Here is a 12,011-nt window from a genome sequence, read left to right as displayed (position 1 = left end):
AACAGGCGTTCAACAGTGAACTGAGTACGATTCCGAAGTAAACTATGTCTTCTACCCAGTTGAAGAAAGATGTCATTTTATCTTGTGGCAAACATATGTGACTTATATTTGTGCATTTAATCTGTATGTCAAAAGTTTATTCCCCTCTGTAATTCTGATACAGGTTTCAATTCCAATATAGGTAACAAGGTATCGCATTGGAAGGACATGCCAACACCAAATATGCCTCGAGGAGGAGGAATGCAATGCCCACCGGGTGCTCAGAATCGAATACCTGCAAATGCCTCAGCAAGCATGAAGCAAGAAGGTGGACCTATTTGGGCACATCCATCAAGGTAAGTTTACTACTTTGATTTTTAATTGCCTATTAGTTAGACAAAATAGTCACAGATTGTAAAGTGAAAATTCATATTTTAATATATGAACAATTTATTTATATTATTTAATTAATTAATTATTAATTATTATTATTATTATTATTTCTCCCGTGCCTACACGATGGAACATTTTAGCGAAAGCCTTTATACTGTACATTTTTAGTGCTGTAATTGTCTTCATTCTCAAAAGAAATTCATATATATATATATATATATACTTACTGACAGCAAAATAAATAAATAAATAAATAGATAATAATAATAATAATAATAATAATAATAATAATAATACTTACATTGATTTTTAATAGTAGAGCTGAGCTAAAGCTTTGTATTGAAGATCTTGTATAATTAGGTTCGGCACTCGTGATAACCGTATGTGTAGGAAACCCGTAATCTTCAGTATGTATCTTAAAGTAGTATAATAAAGAGTAGTTCTTCAGTAGGGCTGTATACTGGTTTGAGTTTTGTACTTTTAATTGGCAGGGAGAAATGATAAATGAACGTAGAACATCAAGAAATAATTCTGATACCACTTTGTTGTTGATATTACGGATGTACTTTTAAGCCTTGTTTCGATGCCAGCACATTAGACTACATTCTGTAGTAATGTACTTTACAGGAATTGATTTGATGTCGGTAAATATTTTATTTCTTGGTATTTTTAGTCATTTTGATAGTGTTTCCTTTAGCAGTTACTTGAGGCTGTTTTTAAGTATTTCATTCTTCGTTGAACTTTAATTCATTGCGTATAATTGAGAGTTTTGTCTTCCTTTCAGTCATTTTGTGTGTTGTAGTTGTAACTTTCGATTGTTTGTATTTTGTAGAAATGGCTCTTGGGGTGATACTCCTCATGATACGGGTACTTCAAGTTGGGGAGATGATACCAAGCCAGCCACTAATGTCAACTCCTGGGGTGATCCTCCATTGACTCCACCCTCCTGGGGACCCAAGCCAAAGACTCCGAATACAGCTCCTGGAGGTTGGGGTGAAGGAGATGGTGATGGGTCTTCCTGGGGACATGCTCCAAAACAGGTGACTATAGACGTACTTCTCACTATTTCCATGATCAATATTTGCAAAACTTCTCTCTTATTCTATTGTAGAATTTTATTTATGTATTTATTTTTAAACTTAAAAAATAAATAAATAGAAGTGTTGATTGTAAGGGCATTGTAAAAACTAGATTAGAGATACAAAGAAGTTCCAGTTTGTACTGGTGCTCTTTACGGAGATCGCGATCTGTTAATCATGTATTGAATGATTTATGAGTGGTTTGACTTCGGTTGATTTGTTGTATTATTGGTAATGTAAGTTTTTGTTCACAGACTAATATTGAAAGGTTTGCTGGAAAAATTGACACATTTTCTTCTATTAATTTCGTTTTTAGTTTCCAGTGTACCATTGAAAATGCACTGCGTTAACAGCAGTAGTATAAGTGTTCCTCTTTTCCTAAGAAAACATACATACGCACTCAAGCATAATACATAAATAAAATCGTAGTTCGTAAAATAGATTTGTGGGCGTACCCCAATTTAAATAGCATCTGGAGTTCAAATATACTGTATACACATCAATAGTTATTACGCCCAATTTCAGTATAATTACTGTAACTTTTGACGTTTTGTATTACTAAAGTTGAAGAATGGTGTTAGGGTTTAACTTTATTTTGGCTAAGTGCAACATTTTTATTTGAATTTGCGTTATCTGATTATAGTGATTTGTACAATACAATTCAAGTGAATTCACATAGTTTTATGTGTACGTTTCATTAGTCACAGCCTAATAGATACCCTTAGATTGACAGGTTTCTGGTAAGGGGTTACAATTAACTTACTGGCTTTTCCCATAATATCTAACCATATCATTGATTTTGGAGCCTGTAGCATTTTTTCGAAGATGATGGAAACTGAGCAAAGCCGAGAACATCACCTGTCTCCAGGTTAACATGTCGGTGCTCGAACCATTACGCAACCCAGTCCATTTCCTGAACAACGACGTACGTTACATTCTTGATGTCGAGACTTACACTGTCAGACCACAGTTCCTATTGTGCTTGGACAATTCACTGTCTATATAATGGGCACTTAGGACGATTAAACTCGATATTATGAAAAAATGTAATGAATTAAATGTTTTCCGTATAGCACACTTATAGGTGCGAATTCTCGGCTCATACCGGCATTTTTTTCACTTAATTTTCATTGAAATCGCAAGTGTTACGGTACCCTACCTATCTACGGAAAAATCTAGGCACCTGTAGAGACAGTATAACAAAAGTGAAATTGGAACACGACATTCGACATTACATAGATTACAGTAAGGTATTTGCCGCGCCTGTACAAACTGAGATTCTTTAGTACAAGTTCAAAGGAAGGAACAATGCATGTACAGATGGGAATATATTGATGCTCAGACGCAAAACGCAAGCATCAAGTCTGTTCATCCATTATTTAGTATCTGCACAAATGAGAAACAGATTTTCAGGCGATAAGTACGTAGTCTGTACTAACATTGTTCAGTGAATCTTCAGAGGAAGAAACAGTACATCAGGGCGCAAAATTTCCGTTGCCGATAGACATTTTGCCTTTGCCATCTCTGATGTGGCTGCTGGATTCAGACCTGAAATTTCGTGCTGTGCACTACATGTACAGATGCTTTCTTTTCAAACGTAAAAAAACAGTCACCAATGTACAATTCTTGTAGCCTGACAGTATGAGGACCGATTTCGGTAATGGAAGCTAGGAAGCATGTAATTTGGATTAAATTTCGGAAAAACTCGTTAAATTGCATAATGTCGAGAATAATGGATATTTGTACCATAGAAAGAAGAGGAACATTTATGCATATTTTTTAAAACTATTAGATACCTTCTCGTGTATTTGGTATTAATAAGTATTTTTTTCTTTCCAGGGTCCAAAGCCTTTGTCTAAAGAACTTGTTTGGGCTAGTAAACAGTTCAGAATTCTAACAGAGATGGGTTTTAAGGTATGAATAGACTTTCTTTTGTTACTCAGCTTCTCATACGACTATGTTGTTCAAACTAATTGGTTTCATTGGCTGATTAGGCAATCTATTAATTAGCCTGAAAATAATTATAGACCTAAGTTCATCTCTTTGTTTCATAAACATTTCTGTTCACCTTAATTACTCATCTTTGTTTCCGTATTTCTTTGGCTTTCCAATGTAGTTTTACTTTTCAGTTTTTAATCTTCCGTGTAGCATCCAAGAAGAGCAGTAATGTGCAGTATATATGTATATATATAAGAATAGATTTTAGATATAAGGTTAGATCTAAAGATCATATTTTTCTGCAGCTATATCGGTTTTATGTGGGGGTTAGTTGTATTAATGGGGTGCTCAAAAAGGCACGTACCTGTCTGTAAAATCTGACAGTGGAAACTATCATGTTCACAAGTAGATTCTCTTTAATGAAATGTTTTCCGCGAGTATTTAGGGTAATTTATCGATTAGATTACCAGAATATGCTCAGAACAACATTGAAATTGTCCATACATTCAAAAATGTATAATTTACTTTTAGTGCAGAAGAAGAAAAATGTTTGAAACTACCCCTCATGAAGGCAATTTATTAAAAAAAAAAAAAAAATAAAATAAAATAAATAAATAAATAAAAAAATAAACTTATCGTAACCTCAGAATAGGTCCTTAGAAACCACTAAATGAAAATATATTTAAGAAGTATTGCATCATTTCTAACAATCATTAGGAAACAATTAAAAATTGAATTAGTAAAATTCGTGTTATTTGCTTTCTAAAAGTTTATTATACATAGTTTTTTTTTCTAAGCGCAACAGTGTAAATATAATAAAAATATTCTTCGTTGAGACATAGGGCACAATTTTGTTACATAATTTTTTTTTTCTAAGCGCAACAGTGTAAATATAATAAAAATATTCTCCGTTGAAACATAGGGCACAATTTTCTTACCCTTAGTCATGGCTAAGTTTTAGTGGTCATGGCCATTTTTCAACGTGGTCTTTTTGGAAAGGTCGTTCAACTTTGTTCATAACGTGGGCTAATTTTATGTACTCTATGTCGAAGTTTAGTGTATATCACTTTCGTTTAGTACATAACTTAAAAATTGGAGTATCCCTATTAATGTAAATCATTGTGTAATACCTAACATTGCGACTCTGAATTTTAAATTCAAAAAATTAAATCCTTATCAATGTGCCTGTTAATGTAGATAAAACCTTGATGTACCATCGTAATTCAAGAACTTAAAAGAATAGAAAGAATGGCACAGAAGCGTAATGCGATTGTAAAGTAGATTTCGTGAGAGATTAGAGACCAATTCTTGAACATCTACTTTGTAAACCTTCTTCTACTAAAACAATGAGTGCTCTAAGTAATGTAAAAGGCACGTGGTCCGAGACGAGAATACCGATCTCGAGAGTGGGTGGCTGTTCTGGGAACCGAACTGGGTGGGGTAGTGGTTAACGTATCGGCACGGTATGCCGGAGGGCTCGGGTTCATGTCCCGGTCACTTTTTCGCTCCTTGTGTGTTAGTGTAAAAGGGTTTCTTGATAATGAATAAACTACTTATACGAAGGTAATATGCATCAATAACTCAGCAAAGTTATGCTTTCCAGCTTACGAATTTCCTTAGTAGCAAGAGAATAGTTGCAACTTTAAAATCAGGGGCGGACCAAGGGCCTAGCAACTGCCCGGGGCGCAACTTCACTGGGGCATTAAACAAGCCTCAGAAAGAAAATTTTAAAACTTGTTTTCTACTGACTTTGGTTTATATTCTTGTAAACCAAAGCATCAGTTACATTATCTTCTTCCACCATGAAATAAGTGTTTTTCCTAGCACTAGGGGGGCGTATCGACAAATGCATACATGGGATGTAGAAGAAAGATTGAAGGGGGAGATGGTATTGTTAATAGCGGGCTATGTTCTTTGCGAACTTTTCTCAGGCAATGAATATTGTTGGATTTTATATATGTTACTCTTTTGAAATGGTAGGAGAGGGGGAACAGTATATATAGCACTTACTTTTGATTTCTTAGAAGCGATACCACGGAGCCATACTGTTGGTCTTTGTTGAAAGTAGTGTCTAGGACATGTTATTGTTTCGCTATGTACATTTCTTGCCAAATCATTCATTTCGACAATGTTTGTGAAATACAATATACCACTCTGCAACAGCATATGACGGGGATAGAAGCGGCACTACGAAAAAAATGATATAGTATAGTAATAAAATGTAAAATGTTAACTAGAGGGCGCTAAAGTCACTTTGCCCGGTGAAAATTTTGCCTTGGTCCGTCCCTGTTTAAAATGAGTTAAATGTGTGATGATGATGATGATGATGATGATGATGATTATTATTATTATTATTATTATTATTATTATTATTATTATTATTATTATTATTATTATTATTATTATTATTATTATTATTATATCTAAACACTACTTTTGTTGCGGCGGAGTTTAATCCTTAGATTTGAGCTTTACTGTGAATGCAGTTAGGGAAGTATGATATTCGTGACGTAGGGAACAAGATTTACGAAGAAATTCCGTAAAAATCGAATTAGAAAAGTAGATATACCTAATTCGATAATTAAAAAAAATAATAATTATGTTCCATTCTCTTTTAACAATTGACAGTCAGTTGTGACTGTTAGTTCGTTATTTTTGGAGATGAGAGTTTTAAACTTCAGTTTAGTAAATTTTCAGGGTTTTTTCTGTTAAAAAAAAACTACGTTTGATACGGGAGATTTGCAGATCAGAACCTAAACCATCCGTATGAGCTTACGTTGTACAACGTTGCGGTTGTGGGATTTTCTCTCGGTTCCTCGTTTCTACCCTTCGTATTCCATAGCATTTGTAGTCACTGTACAAGATGCCATCCCATTCAGAAGAAATCGTATCCATAAGATCTAATTGGTGGGGAAGGAAGGCGTATCTATTGTGTAAGTAAAAGTCAATTAGAAATTTGAAAATGTCCATTGTAACTGAAATTACGTAACCAACATATTATTCGCAACTAAAGACATTAATCACTTAGAAATTATTGATGACCAGGGTTTGTATTAAAGTACTTATTCTTACTATAAATACTGAACCAAGTTTTGACAGTGGAGAGATTATATGAGACTTGGGTCATTGTTAGTTAAGCTGCAGAAGCAAAACTTTCCTTGTGGTACCTTTTTGCGTGGTATGGGTCAATTACGAAAGTTGGCGTTAGTGTTATAGCGATGCGTAAGGGAAGCACGTCAGGAGGATTTTCAAAATTTTCCAGCTAAGCTATTTACCAGAGAGTCATTGGGTTTGAAACTATGAAAGACCACCCTAAGCAGAAAGGCAATACTTCACATAAAACCCAGAGCTGGTGAAAGCGCTGGAGATTCGTGTACTTAGGAATTGTGAAAGGAAACGTCAGTGATTGTCCTTGTCCTAAAACTCCGGAATGTCTCTTGCGTGTGCTTCACAAATGAATTAAAACACCAGAGATACACAGACACAGCACTTAACTATGTGTTACGCAACAAATGGGCACCCGACGAATTCAGGTCCAGGGAGATCACAATCCTGCAACGATCATGGTGTGGTTGACTGTGTTGCAAGGCCACATTTCCATTTTTGTACGAAAAAATTAAAAACTCACCCAATAGTATCAGGAAACTGTCCTTCAAGAAACTAGTCAAAAATTCAACGTCGTCCTCCATTGGGAGAACTGGAGCTTTCGACAAGATCCAAGTCCCACACAGAATGCTCGCTATCCGAACAGTGGCTTAACGGCAGATGAACTGGACTTTTTCAATCTCTCATGCACTCCGAACCTAAACACTTTGAACTAGAAATTGCAGACTTGCTTCGGTAAATATTTCATGATTGTACTACTACTACTTACTACTACTACTACTACGAAAGGTTTCCGGTGCATTCTCATAATTATCACTATCCAATAATTCGTCCGTTTCCTTTGGCCTAAAAAGCATCAATGTGGGCGTAAAGCTAGAAATTTCATTTGATTTTACTGCTATTAGTCTTCTTTTTCTTCACACTTGTGAACATATGAGAATGTAACAGTACCAGACGTGTCCTGGGTGGTTTTGTATTAAAATTTGGATGACAAACTAATCATTAATATGAAAATTCATATATATATATATATATATATATATATATATATATATATATATTGAATTATTATTAGTCTGTCCTATGACAGGCTTAGTATGTATTAACATGCATCTGTAATTTCCAGTTCTATTATTTTATCCTAGTTTTTAAATCTACTATTCTATACCGTATTTCAGCCACAAGGAAGTTATTTTTTATGTATTGTGTGTCCTAGTATTTTCTACTTGTATTTTGGGGCACAGTGGCTCAGTGGTAGAGCGCTTACATCTATTGCGTGGTGTCCCTGGTTCGATCCTGGCCAAGTAAGTTTGTGGTGGACAACATCGTGTCCGTGGTTTTTCTTTACTCCCGTTTCCTCCCAGTTCATCACTCCGACATTTCTTCCATCATTCACTTGCCTAAATCATCCGTCTCCCTTAGCCTAACAGGCATAATTGTGGGGCATGAAACTCAAAGCTTTCATTTCATTTTCTACTTGTATTTTTCTGTATCGTCTTTATCATCTATATAGAGAAGAGTGAGTGACACACATTGTGTCGTGATAATTTTATTATTACTATTATTATTTTCAGTTAATTGAAGAAAAGGTAACATGATCCTGATATACTATATTGTCAGGAACTACTCGTATTCCTGTCAGCTAAAGAAACTGATGATAATATTAGTATTTAAGTTAATCTTTCTCATCAACTTCTTTAATGTATTATATACTGTTTTCTGAAAGTAATATATATTATATCGAAATGATCTATCACAAAGCTGTTTTTAAAGTTTCTGTAGATTATTTCCAAAAATAAAATAAATTGGCCTTTTTAAAAGTTCATAATATGTATTTTTTTTTATTCAACAGAAAGATGATGTAGAAAACGCTTTGAGAAACAGTAATATGAATTTAGAAGATGCACTAGATATGTTAAATGCAGGACAAGCATGGCGTAGACATGAAGATCATAGTCCATTCGATCTGCCCACAAACCATGCCAGTGCTGGCTTCCCCGGTCAGCGCTTCAATCCAGTTGCTCAGCAGATGCCTTTTCCCCCAGCTGTACGTTATATTTTTTTGTATTTAACGTGGTATACGTAATTAATAAACCGTATTGAATACACACAGTATAAAGTTAAGATAAAAATAGTACTTACCGAGTTACGTTCCTGGTGAGTGTTATTTTTATCTTGAGATATGTATTCTATACGCTCTATCAGTCAGTAATAATTTAGTAATAGTACACGAGTATAGTTGTTTGAAAAATAATGGTGGTAATTTTTCTCCTGTTCAGTTTTTGCTACAATGTAAAAATGGTGACCAGATTTAGAAGGGGATCTGATCAACCATTATTTTTCAAATTTTAGTAGAATTTTTATTGCAGATTAGACAATTACTTATCGAATGATGATTAAGAGGTGATAAAGAATGTAAAATCAGTACGTTACGTCGAAAAAAATAGTTTACAGACATAATGAAATTAAAAGTTTCATAGTTGTGAGAATAGTTGTTTTTTCTTAGCAATTGTAGTGTGACTATTTAAAAAGTTAGAACTGCACATTGATATATAAAAGTAAGTAAAATCCGTTGCTAATACAAATGTCAGATTAATAATAAATTTTCTTTTTTATATTTGTATATTTTGGTTGCATTTTATGTCAATTCTTAATTTTGCTCAATAACAGTCAAATGAAAATACTGGTAATGGAAGGGGGCAGTAATATTAGTGATAGTCATCGAATATTAGCATTATATAAAGAGAGCTTAAATAATTAGACAGAACTTAAGTGAATGCGTCATTTTCTCAGTAATTTAAAAGCATGCGACAATTTATTTCGTTAAATCACTGTACTTTGTGCTGCCAAAGAAGGGTTCATATTAAAAATAAATAAATAAATTCTTTAGATATTATCGTAACAAATAATAGTATAAGTATTCAGATTGAATAATGCTATTACCCGATGTAAGAAAATTTAACTTCGACTGCTATTTGCGCAGTATAGTTACATCTTGAAATTCCTGTTAACTGATCCTATAACATCTGTACTTTTGTTCTAAACCATGCTTATATTTTGTCTCTGATACTGTAGTCGATGGAGTCAATGTGTACCCAATTTTATAATGAAAAGGTCTCGTTATTTGAAAGTCATGTTATTTAAACTTACTCCCTCTCGTTCGTTTTTTCGAGAGTAATTTTTGTGGATATATATGCACCTTAAGAACAATTTGTAGTAAGCACTGATCTTGTATCAAAAAATTGTTCTTCTTAAATCGTTTCGATCTTCTGTAGGACCTTCGTAAGTTAGTTCACTCCTGCTGCTTTTTTATAACCGTACAAATTGTCTCGATTTTTTTTTTTTTTTTTTTTAAATCCGAAGAATCTTTAAATTGTTTAGTATTCTTTTCAGATCCTCACACATCCTGTTGATAGTAATAATAAACTTACTTACGAAGGCTCGAAAGAGGGTCGAAATCATATAATAAATAATCAGTTTTGAATACAAGGTCAGTACTTGTTTTTTAAGATACGTGTTTTATAGCGTCCGTGGTAGTACTTCATCGTATCAAAAATATTTTTTAGTTTCCACTGGTTGATACTATTTTTCTTTGTGAAAACTATTTTCCTTTTTCCTTAGCATATTTTATCTCGCTTCTATCTTTAGCTCAAGCGTATTGGAACGTATATAGACATTAGATTAGTGCTGTCTACAACTTCTTTCCACAACAGGGACATAGATTTCCGTGTAAGACTCAGAAATATAAACGAGATGTAAATCCTATGTAACAAATATCGTGTGATTGAATACCTCTGCGAATTTGAGGATCTCAGTAATCACCTATCTGTCCTTCAAGGCATGTAGGCAAGTGACTTTATAAACAGGCGTGACAGTAGATGTTCAAGTGTAGCTTGCTATACGCTTTGCTTTTCTGTGTTCTGTTACGGATTTGTTAAAGAGAAATTAAGCGTTAAATTTTCTCTGTCAGCTGTGAGGGGTAAGAACAAGAATTTTAGGAATGATTTAAAGAAAAAAATCAAAAGATTGTGATCTTGACCAAAAAATTTAGGAATGATCAAAAAAAATGCATCAAAAGATGGCTATCTTTTCCAATCTTTGTTTTTGGTTCAGGGGCCACAAAATTTTTGAACGGCCCCTAAATCGAGTTTCCGTATTTTTACGGAATAAGCACATCATACTGAGTTAAGTGATGGTAGTTTGTGTTTGGCTACACTATATGTAGTTCTGCAGATAGAAGGCCTATAAGAAAATTTTTGCCTGAAATGTATTGGATCTTTTGATGCATTTTTGGATAAGAAAAACTAACTCTATGACTTATGGAGCCCGGAGGTTCAGTGCCGCGTTCACAAAAGCTCTCCACTGACTTTTTCCTTAGCCAACTGGATCCAGTTTCTACTTTGTATTCCTATCTCTGCGAGATCCACCTTATTATTGTCCTCCCATCTGCACCTAGGTCTTACTAATGGTCGTTTTCCGATTGGTCTTCCAGTCAAAACTTTGAAAACGTTTCTACTTTCTTCTATCCTAACTACATGACATCCACACCGAAGCCTCCTAGACTTGATGACCCTAACAATGTTTGTCAAACCGTATAAATTATGGTTTCCGTCATTCCCCATTCCCGTTCCTCTTGGGTCCGAATATTCGTTTCAGGATCTTGTTCTCACTTTCAGTCTGTTCTCTCAGAGTAAGAGACCATGTTTCGCAACCATATAGAACAACAGGCATGATTATCGTTTTATATATTTTAAGCTTCAAACTCCTCGGCAGAATTCGCGACAAGAGATTTTGAACTGAATAATAATACGAATTCCGTGCGTTTAGTCAACATTTAATTTCTTCGTGAATACGATTTTCGTCTGTTAATATTGATCCTAGATATTTGAAAGTATTCACTTTATCAAACGTATTATTTAATATTTTAACGCATACATAATTTGCCGTATCACGGTCCTGACTCACCTCCATGTATTTAGTTTTCTCATTTTTAGATCAGGGGGCACAAAATTTTTTAATTGCCGCTAATAGAGTTTTCGTATTTTTACAGAAGCACATCATATTGAGTTAAATGATGGTAGCTTGTGTTTGGTTTCGTTGTATGTAGTTCTCCAGATATAAAGCCTACAAGAAAATTTTTGCCTGAAATATATTGGATCTTTCGATCGAAAAATAGGATGAATGGGAATTACGTAGATAATAGCCATATACACTAACATATCTACAGGTAGCTATATGATTAGCGTACGTGCCTTCGGCGGAGGAGAGACTGGTTCGATTTCCGGTGAGAGCTCACGTGGTTCGAATCCACCTTAATCTGTACGTCTTAAGTCTCCTATAGTCTCAGTGCTGAAAGGGATGCGAAACTCCAAATTAACCGAAACCTCGAAATTAGTAAATACGTTTCTTTTTGGTAGTTTCATTTTTTTTTTTTTTTTTTTTTTTTTTTTGTTTCTCTCCTTCACAGTGTATCAATCCTAAGTATTTGGTTCAAAAAACATAAAAAAAAGTGACCAT

The 12,011-nt window shown here is 34.2% G+C and overlaps 1 protein-coding gene across 5 annotated transcripts in view; it reads left to right on the top strand.

Moving 5' to 3' along the window:
• Positions 1–12,011, top strand: part of gw (trinucleotide repeat containing adaptor protein gawky) — a 139,650-nt gene that overhangs the window by 87,166 nt on the left and 40,473 nt on the right. For 4 of the 5 annotated variants that reach the window (XM_081731967.1, XM_081731963.1, XM_081731966.1 and 1 more), the window contains exons 12-15: positions 164–335; positions 1,205–1,412; positions 3,291–3,365; positions 8,347–8,541. In XM_081731967.1, the coding sequence (XP_081588093.1) occupies positions 164–335; positions 1,205–1,412; positions 3,291–3,365; positions 8,347–8,541 (650 nt within the window). The remainder of the gene's footprint in view (positions 1–163; positions 336–1,204; positions 1,413–3,290; positions 3,366–8,346; positions 8,542–12,011) is intronic. The other variant, XM_081731968.1, reaches the window with a different exon arrangement.

The sequence above is a fragment of the Thermobia domestica genome, chromosome 11, assembly GCF_964235325.1.
Source record: "Thermobia domestica chromosome 11, izTheDome1.hap1.1, whole genome shotgun sequence".
NCBI lineage: Eukaryota > Metazoa > Arthropoda > Insecta > Zygentoma > Lepismatidae > Thermobia > Thermobia domestica.
The sequence above is the reverse complement of the archived record's forward strand: the minus strand, read 5'-3'. Positions and strand labels throughout refer to the sequence as shown.